This window comes from Pan troglodytes, chromosome 10 (assembly GCF_028858775.2).
Source record: "Pan troglodytes isolate AG18354 chromosome 10, NHGRI_mPanTro3-v2.0_pri, whole genome shotgun sequence".
NCBI classification, from domain to species: domain Eukaryota; kingdom Metazoa; phylum Chordata; class Mammalia; order Primates; family Hominidae; genus Pan; species Pan troglodytes.
The window spans coordinates 38,084,703-38,102,091 of NC_072408.2; the positions used below are offsets into that span (position 1 = coordinate 38,084,703).

Sequence of the window (17,389 nt, forward strand, 5' to 3'; positions counted from 1 at the left end):
GCATCTTTCAATCAATCACATCACTGTTCCATTGTGGTAACCAAGCCCACCTAAAATGGTTTAGCTTGCCTCATTTTATAATTATCTGTGTTCATGTCTTATCTTTCCTGTAAGGCTGTAAACTCCTTAAGAGATTTTAAGAGTAAACTCCTTAGAGTAAGGATAACTAATTCACTTTTTTAGTCCTACATAAAGTCTACCAAACAGAATGCCGAGCATGTGGAAGATGCTCAAAAAATATAAAGAGAGAGGATTAAAGGGAAGGAAACAATTTGGCAATAATGCCTACCTGAGATGTTGAAGCATCAAAACCTCCACTGACATTTCCATTACAGTCTTCGCAAGAAAAGTGTCTATCTTTGTTAACAGCACTAAAAGGCAAGAAAAGGAGACAATGTCCAGAAACAGTGTGTATGTGGCAAACAGCCCTGGGCCAGGGCTCAGGAGACCCTCCACCATATAGTAAATCCCCTCTACTACTAACACATAGGAAACCTTGGGAAAGAAACAACATCTTCAGGACTGTTATCTCACCTGTAAAATAAGGAGGTTGTACGCAAAATCCATTCTAGTTCAAATTCTATAGATATGATTCCATAAAACATTTGTCCACCAGGCGCGGTGGCTCACGCCTGTAATCCCAGCACTTTGGGAGGCTGAGGCAGGTGGATCACCTGAGGTCGGGAGTTCAAGACCAGCCTGACCAACATGGAGAACCCCCATCTCTACTAAAAATACAAAATTAGCCGGGGTGGTGGTGGGCGCCTATAATCCCAGCTACTCAGGAGGCTGAGGCAGGAAAATCTCTTGAACCCGGGAGGCGGAGGTTGCGGTGAGCCAAGATCGTGCCACTGCATTCCAGCCTGGGCAAAAAAAAGAGCAAAACTCCGTCTCAAAAAAAAAAAAAAAAAAAAAAAAAAAATTTGTTCAACTGATTATGGCCATATTGCAAGTATGCTGGAGTTCCTGCCCTTGGGCCAGAATGTTAAGAAGTGGATGTCAAACGTCACTTCCTTTAAACCCCTCAAAGTTATACAACATCTGCAAGGTTCCTACATAACAAGCTGAGATTTCTTTTCCATTAAAAACAGTGCTCAGGCTGGTGTAGCAGAAAGGCCAGGCTTGGTAATTACTTACAAGAAAATTTTGAGTACTGTCTTTATTCGTCACCCAAGGTGAATGGTAAGAACTAGAAAATGAGCTGGGCTGGCGCAGTGGCTCACACCTGTAATCCCAGCACTTTGGGAGGCCGAGCTGGGTGGATCACTTGAGGACAGGAGTTCGAGACCAGTCTGGTCAACATGGTAAGACCCCATTTCTACTAAAAATACAAAAATTAGCCGGGCATGGTGACGTGCGCCTGTAAACCCAGCTACTTGGGAGACTGAGGGAGAAGAATTGCTTGAACCTGGGAGACGGAGGTTGCACTGAGCCGAGACAGCGCCAACGCACTCCCGCCTGGACAACAAGAGCGAGACTCTATCCCCCCCCCAAAAAAAAAAAAACATGAGTTAGGGCAGAAATTGTCCAAAGAGAACAAGGCCTGCCTGAAGACAATGCAGCCAATTACCTCTATTTACCCTATGGAAAAGACTTTGTGACCTCAGAGAAATCTTAAGCAGTTCTCTTAAGAAGAGAACTTGGTTTTTGTTTTCAGCAGCCAGACCTCAGAGCAGCACTTCAAAAAGAGTTACTTACCAACCTGAGTGTTTCATAGCATCAAGCAGAAGTTTGACATATGGATCTAAAAAAGATATTGATTTAATTAAGTAATTGGAAAAGTAGCACCAATTAAACTACCCAAATAGCAGTGTAAGATATTATCAAAAAGTAACTCACAGGCCAGATGCAGTGGCTCATGCCTGTAATCCCAGCACTTTAGGAGGTTGAGGCGGGTGGATCATTTGAGGCCAGGAGTTCAAGCCCAGCCTGACCAACATGGCAAACCCCGTCTCTACTAAAAATACAAAAATTAGCTGGGCATGGTGGCACACGCCTGTAGTCCCAGCTACTTGGGAAGCTGAGGCATGAGAATCACTTGAACCCAGGAGACAGACATTACAGTGAGCTGAGATCACACCACTGCACTCCAGCCTGGACGATAGAGTGACTCTGTCTCAAAAAAAGTAATGTTATCTTAAAATTGGTAAAAATTGACATGAGAGGCCAAGCTTAAATCAACATCAAAGCAAGTTTGTACTGAAATAAAACACTAATACAAATACGAAGATGGTACTACTAAGCATCTTAGACAATATCAACTATGCTTTTAAAGTTCATTTTTAGTTAAATGATCAAACACGTTGTATTACGGTATATACCAAAAGACTGAGGGAATCTAGGGCCACATTCTTAGAAGTGAACAACAGCACAGTACCTAGATTTGAGGAAGCCAGTAGCCACACTGTTCTGTCCTGATCAGATCATACCGGCAATACCATGTCCCATGCTGAGTACTACCACCTTCTAAATGGGACCTGCCACTGAAACTCTTCCACAGGGGATGGTGACTAGGGTACTACAGACTATTTCCAGTAAGAAGCAAGAAAGGATTTGGGGGGTTGGAAAGGAGACAGAAGACTTAACTAGGACCACAGTACTTTCAAGTATTGAAGGGGTGCCATGTGGGACTAGATTCAGTTAATATTTCTTCAAAGGGCAGAACAAGGACCAAAGTATGGAAGTTACATGTGGCAGATTTCAGCTCAGTATGAGAAAGGATTTTTCTCCAACAATTAAAGCTGGTGAAACAATAGACAGTAGATTGAAAGAGCCTCAAGGAACAGGTAACTGTATTCCAGGAGAGGTCTGTAGAGTATCTGGCCAGCAATAGCACAGAGGTTTCCCTGTAAGGGGACGGGGAGGCCTAGACGATTCCTGAGGGCCCTTCCACATCTAAGACTCTATGGGCCCGTGACTACTACAGGAAAGTACAAGGAGCCCAAATGCCTCTGATATTAACTTTTCACATAGGCATCTTGTCTGAGAATATAAATGCACAGCCAATTATATGATGTAACCCAAAAAAAGTGAAAAAGAAACTAAGGTTTAAAAAAAATGTTGAAGGCAAAAATAGGTGAGAAAAAGAAATGTGAGATGAGAAAGTCAGGTATAGGTTACTGCTTTACCAACCTGCCCCTTGCAAGAGTGTTCACAGTAGAATAATTATTGTTAACAATAAGTATTATTAATTGAGTGAATACCAGGTAGCAGGCACCATATTAAGCACATTATTATTCATGCAACTAGGAGAATTTTACAAAATTAAAAGTTTCAAAAGTCTGTAGTCCTTGTACTTAAAAAAAAAAAACAACCATGGTTTAGTACTTCAAAAAGGACCTGCAGCAATATTTAGAATAAAATTGCTTTGGTGAAAAAAAAAAAAAAAAAAGAGTCTCCCATGAGGCCTGGTTTCCACCACCACGCCCCACCCAGGGATAGCATTTTAAAGCTGCAGGTTGACACTTTAATACCACCAACAGGCCCTCCCAGCCACCCTGCCCTTGGAAGATCAAGGTCCATTGATTCCTACTGGGGCTCATGTTCAGCACCCCACCTTCCTCACATCCTATCTATTTCCACTCTTCCTCCACTGTGTGGCCCTTCCACTGTAAAAACAGCTACCATTTATTCAGCTCAGCTCCTGATATGCTGGTACTTTACATTCATAAAATCAATACTTTTTTTTTTTTTAGACAGGGTCTCGCTCTGTTGCCCAGGCTGGAGTGCAGTGATGCAATAACAGCTCACTGCAGCCTCAGCCTCCTGGGTTCAAGCAAATCTCCTGCCTCAGCCTCCTAAATAGTTGGGACTGCAGGCATGAGCCACCACATCCAGCTAATTTTTTTTATTTTTTGTAGAGACAGGGTCTCCCTATATTACCCAGGCTGGTCTTAAACATCTGAGCTCAAGCAATCCCCCTGCCTTGGCTCCCCAAAGTGCTGAGATTACAGGCATGAGCCACCATACCCAGCCCCATAAAATCTATTCTTCACAACAACCCTAAAAAAGGTATTTTCCCCTTCTCTTTTTTTACAATAAGGATAGTGAGGATCAGAGAAGTTAAGTCACCTTCCACACCTGAGGAAAGGGATCCGCATTTGAACCCACATCTAACTCTGCAACCCATACTCTTTCCACTCTATTCCACTTTGAAGCACCTTCAAGGCAGGGTGCTAACTCATCTTTCTACTTCCCCCACCAGAACCTGGGAGGCACTCAATACATACTTGTACAGTAAATACAATATCATCATTCTCTCCCCTTTTACCCTCAACTCCCCTTCCTCCTCCTACCTCCCTGAGTCTCTACAAGCAGGTAATCCCAAGAAGGTTGGAAAATCTTTCGGTGGTTGACTTTTGAACTGTGACTGACTAGCTATGAAATAGTAACCTTGCTTTGGGACAAGTATGTTTAAGACTAATTTTCTAAATGTATCTGAAAGTAAACTTAAGAAGTCTATGTCAATGTAAAGGAATTAAGAAATCTTCTCTACTGCAATGTCTCTGGGACGGGAGAGAAATTTGTCAATGGGCAGTTGTGTCCCTGTTTAACCCACAGCAGTTCTTAACCTTTGTGGGGTCGTTGGCCTCTTTGAGAATATGATGAAGCTATTAACTCTCTCCCCCGACCAAAAAAAAATACACTTAGGGCCGGGCGCAGTGACTCACGCCTGTAATCCCAGCACTTTGGGAGGCCGAGGCGGGCAGATCACGAGGTCAGGAGATCAAGACCATCCTGGCTAACACGGTGAAAACCCGTCTCTACTAAAAATACAAAAAATTAGCAGGGTGTGGTGGCGAGCGCCTGTAGTCCCAGCTACTCGGGAGGCTGAGGCAGGAGAACGGCGTGAACCCAGTAGGCGGAGCTTGCATTGAGCAAAGATCCCGCCACTGCACCCCAGCCTGGGCGACAGAGCGAGACTCCGTCTCAAAAAAAAAAAAAAAATGCACTTAGGGGCACACACACACACACATACACACGATTTCACAGACCATTTCAGGGATTTCTACGCTCTGAAGCCCATTCATGCATGAACCGCTTCCAAGGAACGGTAGGTTTGCAAAACTGCTTTTATATTTTTACAGCCTTTGTATGCCTTAATTAACATTTTTACATTTTTACAGCCTTTGTGTGCCTTAATTAACCTGGCTGGCACTTTAAAACTTGGCCTCACCCTTACCCTGAAGTCACAGTGTGGCTGCATAACTTATGTAAGAAATCGGAGGATCTGTCACAACAGTGAGTGACAGAAAAGGGCAGACAAATTCATTCCACAAGCCAAAAACAGCGACGAAAAGGGTCTCAGCGCCACCTCTAGTGGGGAAACTGAGCCTCAGGCTCCCAACCCAGCCCCCATGATGCCTAGTCTGTCTAGACTCTGTGCTGAACCTGAAGCCCCTGGCCAGGTGTTGCCCAGGCCCTTCCTCGCCCACCCGGTCTCAGACCCATTCTGCCGAACCCCAGCCTCCAGGTCATGGCTCCTACTTGTCTCCAGCGTCTTCAGGAGCCTAAGCTGGCACTTCTGGCTGCTGGTGAAGAAGCTGGAGAAGAACCCTTGCTGGAGATTCCCCTGGGCCAGACGCTCGGGGAAGACCTGGCAAGAGACGTGTTGCTGCTGCAGCTGCTCCCCTGCCGCGGGGCCCCGCCCGCGCTCGTCCGGAGCTCCCGCCATGCCTCCCGCAGACCTCGCCGCTGCTTCCTCCTGGCTCGGGCGGCCAGAGCGAGACTGGGAAAGGTAACCTCCCTCCCGCCAACGCGACCGCCCAGGCCCTCCCTCCGTAGGGAAGAAGGGCAGCCTGGCTGGGCTGAAGACGTTAGGCTGGAGGGGGCTTTGAACCTGACGGGGAGCGCGGGAGGCGGGGCGAGAGGAGAGGGGCGGGGCGAGAGGCGAGGGGGCGGGGCGAGGGATGAGGGGCGGGGCGAGGGCATGGGGCGGGGCGCGGGGCCCGATGCTGTTGGGCGTAGCTGGGTCTTGCGACTTCCCTCAAAGGCAACAACCCGGCTGCCGCGGACTTCGCTGCTGCCCTCCCAGTGTGGGTGACATGTCTTTATAAGCGTTGTTCTGCAGCTTCCTGCTGCCTGCTGAGCTCTAAGGGTGTCCCGCCTCCTCGCAGACACTCCTTCCTCACCTCGGGGCGAATATTGGCCACTAACTGCTCTTGTGCCGCCGAAGGTCTCGGCCGTCCTCCCACTCCCTGCCTTCTTCCGGGGCAAGCCAGTTGTCATTTCTGGCCCGCCACTTTCCCGACCCCTGCCATCCCTCAGATCCACTCTGCCCAAAGATGCCTCTGGCCATATTGAAAGCAGTGTTTTTCAGAAACGTTTTAAAACTATAAAGAATGACTAGTCACATAAAAATCCTCAAAATGTAGGAACCAACTACATTTTTTCTTCCCATCTGTACCCATTCGCTTACCCTACTCTTCTGCCCCACCCCCCACCAATAACTCCCTGATAACAAAGCGCACCCTGTTTACTTCTACCTCTCAGCCTTAACTCATACTGTCATTTCCATCTTTAAGCTCCTTGCCTCAGCCCCTATGATTGGGGCCCAGGTCAAATCTGCCTACTCCACAGGGCATTCCCAGATACCTTAATCAAAATTAATGTCTCCTGATCTCCCAATGTACAAAGCACTTTGTACCTGTTAATCATTTTCATCGTAGCCTGCCAGGTTTTATCCAATTTGTGTGTTTCTCTTTTCCTACTAAATTATTCCACTCAGCTCACACATTTATTCAGCACCTACTATGATGGGCCAGGCAAGGTGTAAGAGACTGAAGAAACACATGACTAAGAAAATTGCTAAAGATGAAGAGCAGCATGTGGTTTATGTAAGAAACATATCTGAAAAATATAGGCTCACCAGGCCTTTAGGGTTATGAACAGTGCTTTATGTGTCATAGATGCTCAATATCTAAATTGAGTGGGATGCTAGGATAGTCATTCATTTGGAATATTATAAAAATACAAACAACTCCTATGTACATAGACTATTAAAGCCAGAAGTCAAAAAAAAAAGTAACTACTTTTTAATTAAATTCACCTTGGATACATTATTTCCAATCCTCACTACAACCCTGCAAAGTAAGTATTATCTCTAATTTGCAGATAAAGTGGGCTCAGCAAAATTCAATAATTTATCTAGGACCACACAACTAGCTTTCAATCCAGTTATTGAACTAAAACACACATATGGAAAACTAAGCCATCACAATTCAGTGTGATTAGTTTGGAATACTGAAGGCAGGCTAGATATGCCTAGAAATGGACCATAGCCTATATACATTTGAAATACTATTTGGATTTTTTTTCATGCTTTCTTTTTTAATACATAGATTCAGGTGGTTTATGTGTAGGTTTATTATACAGATATATTGTGTAGTGGTGAGGTCTGGGCTTCTAGTGTACCCATCACCCAAACAGTGAACATTGTACCCAATAGTTAATTTTTCAACCCTCACCCTTTCCCTCCCACTCTCCCCACTTTTGGAGTCCCCAGTGTCTATTATTCCCCTCTGTATGTCCACGTGCACTCAGTCTTTAGCTTCCACTTATAAGTGAGAACATGGGGTGTTTGATTTTCTGCTTCTGAGTTATTTCACTTAGGATAATGGCCCCCAGCTCCATCCATGTTGCTGCAAAAGACATGATTTCATTATTTTTATGGCTGCATAGTATTCCATGGTGTATGCATAACCACATTTTCTTTAACCATCTGTTGGTGGACACTTAGGTTGATGGTTGATTCTATGTCTTTGTCTTTTTGTCATAACAATTTCTTTTTTTTTTCTTTTTCAGAGACAGGTTCTTGCTCTGTCACCCAGGCTGGAGTGCAGTGGTGTAATCATAGCTCACCACAGCCTTGAATTCTTGGGCTTAAGCAATCCTACCACCTCAGTCTCTTGAGTAGCTAGAACTACTGGCATGCACCATCATGTCTGGTTAACTTTTTAATTTTTTGTAGAGATGGAGGTTTTTTGCGATATTGCTCAGGCTGGTCTCAAACTCCTGGCATCAAGTGATCCTCCTGCCTCAGCCTCCCAAAGCTCTAGGATTACAAGCATGAGCCACCACACCCAGTCACAATTTGTTTTCCTTTGGGTAGCCAGTAGTGAGATTGCTGGGTCAAATGGTAGTTCTATTTTTAGTTCTTTGAGAAATCTCCATACTAGTTTCCACAGAGGTTGTACTAATTTACATTCCCACCAACAGTGTATAGGCAATCTCTTTTTTCTGAATTCTCATCAATATCGGGTTGTTTTTTGACTTTTTAATAATAGTCATTCTGACTGGTGCGAGATGGTATCTCACCGTGGTTTTAATCTGCATTTCTCTGATGATTAGTGATGTTGAGAATTTTATCATGTTTATTAGCCACTTGTATGTCTTCTTTTGAGAAATGTCTATTCCTGTCTTTTGCCCACTTTTGAATAGGGTTATTTAGTTTTTTCTGGTTGAGTTCCTTGTAGATTCTGGATATTAGTCCTTTGTTGGCTGCACAGTTTGTAAATATGTTCTTCCATTCTGTAGGTTATTTGATTCTTTATCTTACTATGCAGAAGCTTTTTAGCTTAATGAAACTCATTTGTCTGTTTTTGTTTTTGTTGCATTTGCTTTTGAGGACTTGCTCATAAATTATTTGCCTAGGTCAATCTCCACAAGAGTTTTTCCTAGGTTTTCTTCTAGGGTTTTTATTGTTTCAGGTCTTAAATTTAACTCTAATCCATCTTGAGTTAATTTTGGTATATGGTGAAAGAAAGGGGTCCAGTTTCATTCCTCTGCATGTCTATCCACTTTGTCTAGCACCATTTATTAAATAGAGTGTCTTTTCCCATTATATATTTTTGTTGTCATTGTCTAAGATCAGTTGGTTGTAGGTATGTGGCTTTATTTCTGGATACTATTTGCAATACCCTTCAGCTACAGGAATAAGTAAAAAAGTACAAACCAAAAGCTGCAACATTTCCTTACTAAATTAGCTAAAACTGTTTCAATACTCATTGTTGAAGAAACAGATGGAAAAAAATTCATACCGCAGTATCAGTGGTTGTCTAGGTATTGGAATTTTTTTGTTACATTCTCCTGAAATTTTCTAATGTTCCTCAATAAGCACGTATTACCTTTATAATCAGAAAAATAAACTTTAAAAAATCAAGTGGGCTTTGGATGCCATGTGTAACTTCATCTGTATACAGTATAAAGACATAGGTATGGAATAAAAACACATTAAGGAAGAGATAATGAACAGCAAATACAAATGAGTTTTAAAAAGAAAAAGAATTACCACAAAGAAATTAGAGCAAGGGCAAAGATTTAGCTATAAGGATTTCCATTTCTCCATTGCAGCACTAATTGGGAGCAAAAATGGCCAGGCCAGTGGCATGTAATCATAGCTATTTGGGAGGCTAAGGCAGGAGGACTGCCTGAGCCCAGTTCAAGACCAGCCTGTGTGATACAGCAACACACCTCCTCCTCAAAAAAAAGGGGCGGTGGGGGAAGACATCAATTGTTTAAATATCCAACAAGAGGTATAATGGAATATATACAACCATGTTAAGTGTCTTTTTTAAACAAAATATGTTCATTAAAAGGTTTTGGGTGTTTTGTTTTGTTTTTTTGTTTTTTTGTTTTTTTTTGAGCCAGAGTCTTGCTCTGTCGCCCAGGCTGGAGTGCAGTGGCGCCATCCCGGCTCACTGCAACCTCTGCCTCCTGGGTTCAAGCGATTCTCCTGCCTCAGTGAGCTGGGATCGCGCCACTGCACTCCAGCCTGGGCGACAGAGCAAAACAACAGCTCAAAAAAAAAAAAAATTCAGGCTGGGCGCGGGTGGCTCATGCCTGTAATCCCAGCACTTTGGGAGACCGAGGAAGGCAGATCACTTGGGATGAGGAGTTCGAGACCAGCCTGACCAACATGGTGAAACCTCATCTCTACTAAAAATACAAAAATTAGCTGGGTGTGGTGGCGCCGCCTATAATCCCAAGCTACTCAGGAGACTGAGGCAGGAGAATTGCTTGAGCCCAGGTGGCGGAGAGGTTGCAGTAAGCCGAGATCGGGCCACTACACTGCAGCCTGGACAACACAGTAAAACTTTGTCTCAAAAAAAAAAAAAAAGTTTTTTAAGTTCCAAACTAGCATATACAGTATGATTCCATTTTGAATTTGTACTTACTATAATTCATAGAAAGGGTCTGGAAGACTCCTACAAAGTATTCACATTGGTTGTCCTTAAATGGGTAGGATTTGGAGGTTTTGTGTTTTGGGGGTTTTTTTGGCCTTCATTTTCTAAAGCAAAAATAATTGCTTTTTTAATGGGAACTAAATTATTTAAAATTGTATAAATCTATCACAGTAACAAATAAATTACATATAATTGTAAAGAGTTTACCACCTGTCAGCTGTGAAAGTTGATCATATAAATCGGGTCACTTTTGTCATACCAGTTAAAGAGTGGAGAGGCCAGAGGGAAAAAACATTCAGGTCACAAATATCACTTGAAAAATATAATTCTCTACAGGCCTGGCTGCTGAAACTGCCTGCTAACACTTAAAACCAATTTAATCTAAAGGCTACTAAGACAGTCTGCTACAATTCTAAGACTAATTTTACCCACCACTGTCACTCAGCAATCAGTTTGCCAACCCCACCAAAACATTAATAGTGCCAATAAACTCTCTTGGAGACCAATACGTAACATTTCTCCTTCTTATAAAGTCTCTAACCTCTTCACTCTTCAGACATCCCAAAGACCACCCCAGTCTACATATATGCCCCAAATTACTATTTTCTTCCCAAATAAAGCATTCTGATTTCAAAGATTCATCTCTACATTCTGACTTCACAGCTTTTAACACTTAATGCTGTTTTTTAGTTGACAAATAAAAATTATATTTATAGTATAAAACATGTTTTGAAATATATATACATTGTGGAATGGTTAAATAAAGCTAACATGTACCCTTCGGCTTTTTAAAAACTAACGTCCAATTCATCCAATTCCGTGAGAGTAAAGCCTTTGCTTAGCTTTCCAGTCCTGCTAAACGGGGGGAGACAACAAAAGGGTCCTCAGGGACCTGCCCAACAATACGCCACATTCTGTCTAGCAAAGCCACACAGCCAGAAAACGCCAGGTGACTGGCAGGCAGATACTTCCGGAAGAAGTCGGCCCTCCGAACCCGGAAGTGAAGCGATAAGACGCACGGTGTTCTGGGAGGAGTTACGGAGGCAGGGTTGTGGTTGCTGGCTGTTACCAGGACAACCGGAGGCGATTGACCGTTATCTGCGGTTTGGAGCCGTTCGCGGGAGAGGCAGAGATATTCAGAGGTCTTTTAGGATGCGCTAAAGGGTCGTGAGGGCTCTCTTAAAATTTTCTTCACAAGCGGTTATCCAGTCGTGCCCCGCGGCCCTGCCGCTGGCCCCGGGGATCTGAGTCGTACCCTCTTGTTTTTCTCTGAGTCAGTCTTAAGGTGAAATGAAGTGTGGCCCAGTGGCTCCTCACTGTCGCTTCCCTAGTTTTCTGCCTCCTTTTAGAAAATGTAAGTTGAGAATTTCTAATTTACATCGGGATGTGTTCTAATGCGCTTGTTTTTAAAATTGTGGGAAATTTTTAAAAGAAAATAAATCTCACCAGTCATCCAGCTACCCAGAAGTAACATTTTCATGCATTACCTATTAATTTTTTTCTCTGCATATTTTTTCATAGTTGAGATAATTTAGGGAAAACCATTTTGTGTCCTTCATATATGGATGAATACAATATAATTTTGGTATTAATATCATAGCAACAAAGAAGGCATTGAAGGCTTTAAATCTGTTTACAGTGAATTGAAAAGACAGGATGAAGTGGACACAGCATGTGAAGACAATTCTTTCAAGAAGTTTGGCTGTCAAGGAAAATAGAGAATGTGAGTAGCCAAAGCAGAATGACAGTGAAAGAAAGAAATTGGGAGCCAGACAATACGGCCCGACAGTTTACGCCTGTACGGATGTCCCACCTCTTTCACAAAAGATTGAGTATGCTTGGGGAAAAAAAATACACACTATAATAGGAGAAAATGATGAAGAGAAACTGAGGTAAAGGTAATTGGAAAATAAAATAAAGCCAGGGGTATATTAATACCCCAAAACTTCATACCAAAAGGTCCGTGTATTTACTAGAGGGGTGCCACAAATTGGGCTCTGAGGTTCCTAGCAACTAAACCAAAGGGAAAATATAAGTTTAACATGATCCGTATGAGGGAGGAGGCCTAATGGCATATTATAGAATCCTGTTACACATTAGCTGTATGAAATTGATTGGGTAATGTAAGCTCTTTAGACCTCATTTCTCTGTCTCTTAAAGAGTGGGGAGAGGAAGAAGGAGACTGTTAGACGAGTTGACCTTTTATTATCTCTTCCACTACTGACAGTCTATGATCATATAGGCCAGAGACGGCAAACTCAGATGCCTAAATTAGGGACTAAGAAAGTTTCATAAGTGAGGAAATGGACTGAATGTGACAAAAGCAAGGAGTGATAGAGATTGGAATGTTAGAGTTGATTGAGCTGTCCCATCTAAAACTCCAGCCAATTCTTGCAAAAATAAGGACTCAGTGTTGCCTGATTTTTCAGGAGAAACAGGAAAATCATATTTTTGATAATATTATACAAAACAAAACACCTCTACTAGCTAGATACAATTCGTGGGTCGCTAATTTTCAACCTCTGCTATAGGTGAAAGGACCTCAACAAGAGGGATAATTGCTTGAATTAAAGAATTAAATATGAAAAAGAGGAAGAAGTCAAAAAGAATACCAAGATTTCCCCTTGGTAATAAGAAGGAGTTAGTAACATTGATACTAAAATCAGCAGAAGGTTTGGGGAGAGAAGGTGCTTTATTGTGAGTTTCTTGAACATGGGGCAAACTTATTTATGTGTATCCATAGCACATGAATCCAATTCAGCTGCTGGATTTGAGAAATCTGGGATTTATCAGGGGAAAGGGTGCAGGAATGTAGGTCAGGAGTTTGGGGAAAGAAGATGAAAAAGGAGTTTAAGATGTAAGATTCATTCTTTCAATAAAGTTTTATTGATTATATATCACAATATGTATTTTCACGAGACTCTAAACTGTCTGAGGGCAGAAAGCACGGGGTTTTTTTTAACCACTTACCCAGCTCCTAGCACAATACATAGTCAGCGCTTATGTATGTTGAATAAACAAATGAAAAAATACAAAACACTGTGCTTTACAGTATAGGAGATGCAGAGTTGAATTAGAAAATCTTAAGGGAACAAGAAACACTGGGGTCTACTTGAGGGTGGAGGGTGGGAGCATGCAGAGGAGCAGAAAAAATAACTATTGGGTACTAGGCTTAATACGTGGGTGATGAAATAATCTTTACAACAAACCTTCATGTGTACCCCCAAACCTAAAATAAAAGTTTAAAAAGAAGAAAATCTTCTTAAAGAAGTTTATAGAGCAGGGGCCCCATCTCCTTAAAAAAAAAAAAAGAAAAAGGAAAAGCGACTTTATAGGCCAGAAAGTAAGACAAGTCTTAACACATAAGGAGCTAATGCAAGTTTTAAAGTAGTGCCATTAAAAAAAAAAAAAAAAAGTACCATGGGATTCAGAAGGGAAAGATCTTTTTAGAAGAAGTTAAGAAGTTAAGCTCTGTCTTTCTAGATAGTGGACAGTTAGGATTAGATCACACAGGTGTTGGGAGAGGAACTGATCAGAAGCAGTTAAATAGAAGATGTAGGCTGGGTGCGGTGGCTCACACCTGTAATCCCAGCACTTTGGGAGGCTGAGGTACGTGGATCACTTGAGGTCAGGAGTTTGAGACCAGCCTGGCCAACATGACAAAACCCCGTCTCTACCAAAAATACAAAAATTAGCCGGGTGTGGTGGCGCACACCTGTAATCCCAGCTACATGGGAGGCTGAAGCAAGAGAATCACTTGAGCGGGGGAGGCAGCCACGGCCCTCCAGCCCGGGCAGCAGAGTGAGACTCTTGTCTCAAAAAAAAAAAAAAAAAAAAAGTGTATACCCTTCTTTTGAAAGTATTTGAAACTGCCAAAAAAAAAAAAGAGAGTGAATAGTGAAACAGTTTGAAGCCAGAACCTTGAGAATCACCCGCATATAAAGAAGGTGAAGAAGAAAAACCAACAAAGTAAACAGAGAAAAAGTCATCAGAAAGCTAAGAGAAACATCAGGAGAGTGGGTTTCGTAGGAACTAAGATTCCGGGTTTCAAGAAGGAAAGTTCAGTCAATATTGTCAAATACTACAGAGACAGCAAGCCATCAAGGAGGGTCCAAGTTCATTGGATTTGATGATTAAGGAAATCACTGATGACTTTAAACAATTGGCCAATGAATATAAGAAGAGGAGGTATAAAAAGCAGTAGAATTGAGAAGCTTGTTGATTTGTTTAGGGAGGTGGGGAATGGGGTTCCTTAGGAGCAGGGGAAAAAATAAAAGACAAGATTAAGCTGCAAAACAGGACAAATTTATGAAGCAAGATTTTGGAGAATCTAAGCAGTGATGAGATCAAGAAATGGAGGAAGAGTAACATCAAGAATAAGCATTATAATTCTAACAAATATTGTTCAATTACAAGTAACTTTTTACTGTCTATCATCATGTTTTCCTGCCCAATGGCCTGGTTTCTTTTCACCTTTAGCCCTAAAATAACTTCATAATCTAAAAAATAGTATTAGAACTTCAACTTAGTAATATTTCCTAATGTTGCTTTTAAATCCTCTTTTTATAAACAGGTATTATCAGCAGGGCGTGGTGGCTCACACCTATAATCCCAGCACTTTGGGAGGCCAAGGCGCCAGATCACCTAAGGTCAGGAGTTCAAGACCAGCCTGGCCAACATGGTGAAACCCTGTCTCTACTAAAAATATAAAAATTAGCTGAGTGTGGTGATGGGCGCTTGTAATCCCAGCTACTCGGGAGGCTGAGGCAGGAGAATCACTTGAACCCAGGAGGCAGAGGTTGCAGTGAGCCGAGATCGCACCTCTGCACTCCCACCTGGGCAACAGAGCGAGACTCCATCTAATAAATACATAAATAGGTATTATGGTGTATAATTCCTGACTTTTCGGTTGCTCCACATCCCTTTCAGGAAACCACCACTCACCAGCCTTAGCTGGTTCAAGTGAAGCTGATTCCCAACTGCCCACACTGCCCCCATTCCTACACTTGATTCAGACCTGACCAATGAGAACCATCATTGGTACTTTTGCTGGCACTATTTATTTATATATATATATTTTTTGAGATGGAGTTTCACTCTTGTTGCCCAGGCTGGAGTGCAATGGCGCAATCGCGGCTCACCACAATCTCGGCTCACCGCAACCTCCACCTCCCAGGTTCAAATGATTCTCCTGCCTCTCAGCCTCCCAAGTAGCTGAGATTACAGGCATGCACCACCACACCCAGCTAATTTTTTTTTTTAAGTAAAGACGGGGTTAATCCATGTTGGTCAGGCTGGTCTTGAACTCCCAACCTCAGGTGAACCACCCACCTCAGCCTCCCAAAGTGCTGGGATTATAGGCGTGAGCCACCGCACCTGGCCTGCTGGCACTATAAAAAAAAAAAAAAAAAAAAAAAAAAAAAACTCTCTCCCTCTGATGTTATATTGCAGGTGCTAAAGAACATGCAGACACAGAGCAGACAGGCCACCTTTGCAACCACATGGAGGTTTGTCTGATATTGAAGCTAAAGAAGCTAAGCTGGAAGACAGAGAGAGCAAGTCCTGATGACATTGTTTGAACCCAGAGATCCAGACATGCCTGAAAACTAGTTTTACCACTGGACTTATCCGTTGAATGAGCCAATAAACTCTCTTTTATACTTAACCTTGGGTTTTACCTGGATTTTTGTCATTTACAGCTCAAAATATTCTAATATAGAAGTATACATCATTAAATCAACATTTCTTTTTTTCTCTGTCTTATTTTAAATGTAACTCTATAAGGTACTCTAAAAGTATTCTACAGTCTCACTAAGTTAATCTGCAAATTTGGTAAAATTCCAATATTAATCCCAAAAGTATTTTAAGAGCTCGTTTTTGTTGTTTGCTTGTTTGGGACTAAACAGAATTACTCCAAAATTCATTGAGAGAAAAAAAAACATGAAAAAAAAAACAAGAAAATAGAATTCATAAAAGGAAATTGTATTATACAATAAAGCATAAAACAAGAATAATAAACATAGAGTGGTAATGGAATAAATAAACAATCATGGAACAGAATTCAAAGCCTGAATATATCTAAGAGCACTTACCAAATTTAATATGTGGTACATCAAGAAAAGATTAATCCAGTAAAGTATATAAGTACATTGAGCTAGATTTAGAGGAGAAAGATAATTCGATCTTTACCTTATTCCCAGAATAAATTTCAAATGGATTTGTGACTTAAGTGTAAAAATTGAAGCCAGATTCTCAATATACATTGATTGGCATATAATTGGCACAGTCTTTAGCAATATCAATTAAATGTTAAATATTAATAACTGAACACAGCCTTTCAATTCTAGAAATATATCCTACAGAAACAAAATATATGTATAAATATAGATAATGCAGTATTGGAATATCAAAAGTAGTATACATATGAAATAGGATATGGAATACCTATATCATGAATTCACAGGGTGGCAACATCGCAACAAGGAGGTGAAAATTGATTCTTGAGGGTAATTTTTTTTTCTAAAGCATAGATATGTGTAAAGCACATAAATATACAGTATATATGTGGTATTGAAACTTCATGGGAGAGTAATAATTAAGAAAAAAATGTCTATACTGGGTGCAGTGGCTCATGCCTGTTATCCCAACACTTCAAAAGGCCAAGGTGGGTGGATCATGAGGTCAGGAGTTCAAGACCAGCCTGGCCAAGATGGTGAACCCGCAACTGTACTAAAAATACAAAAATTAGCCGGGCATGGTGGCAGGCGCCTGTAATCCCAGCTACTCAGGAGGCTGAGGCAGGAGAATCGCTTGAACCTGGGAGGTAGAGGTTGCAGTGATCCAAAATCACGCAACTGCACTCCAGCCTGGGTGACAAAGTAAGACTCCATCTCAAAAAAGAAAAAAGAAAAAAGTCTAAAAGGCTGAGAAAAACTGTGGTATACAATTCAATACCATGTTAAAAAGAATGAGGTAGACTTGTACGTTGACAAAAGAGGATGTCCCAAGATGCATTGCTTTTAAAAAAACAAGTTGTAAAATAATATGCATAATATGGTTCCTTTTTTAATGATTAATATATGTTGATACAAACAAAAAAGTATTGATGGTGTTTTTCTCTGGGGTTAAAATTAATGTTTAATTCTATATTAAGTAGAGGGGTCCAGCCAGAGGAGGGTCGGAACAGGGGCCCCTTACTTGGTGTA

The 17,389-nt window shown here is 41.7% G+C and overlaps 1 protein-coding gene and 1 long non-coding RNA gene across 6 annotated transcripts in view; one reads left to right on the forward strand and one right to left on the reverse strand.

Moving 5' to 3' along the window:
• The window catches only part of ATP23 (ATP23 metallopeptidase and ATP synthase assembly factor homolog), a 240,270-nt gene extending 234,385 nt beyond the window's left edge, over positions 1–5,885 (reverse strand). For 2 of the 5 annotated variants that reach the window (XR_010148283.1, XM_054664190.2), the window contains exons 1-3: positions 5,488–5,859; positions 1,699–1,744; positions 290–371 (exon numbers count right to left, since the gene is read on the reverse strand). Coding sequence is in view for 2 of the 5 variants with exons in the window: in XM_054664190.2 (XP_054520165.2) it covers positions 290–371; positions 1,699–1,744; positions 5,488–5,674 (315 nt within the window). In the remaining 3 variants the exon portion in view is untranslated. Of the gene's footprint in view, positions 1–289; positions 372–1,698; positions 1,745–5,487 lie in introns of all 5 variants that reach the window. The other 3 variants (XR_010148284.1, XM_509179.7, XM_063786405.1) reach the window with 3 other exon arrangements.
• A 5,294-nt stretch (positions 5,886–11,179) lies between these two features.
• On the forward strand, positions 11,180–15,849 carry LOC100612079 (uncharacterized). The gene is made up of 3 exons (XR_673330.3): positions 11,180–11,538; positions 11,824–11,907; positions 15,636–15,849. It is a non-coding gene; the product is annotated as an uncharacterized LOC100612079 (long non-coding RNA).
• The last annotated feature ends 1,540 nt before the right edge of the window (positions 15,850–17,389 follow it).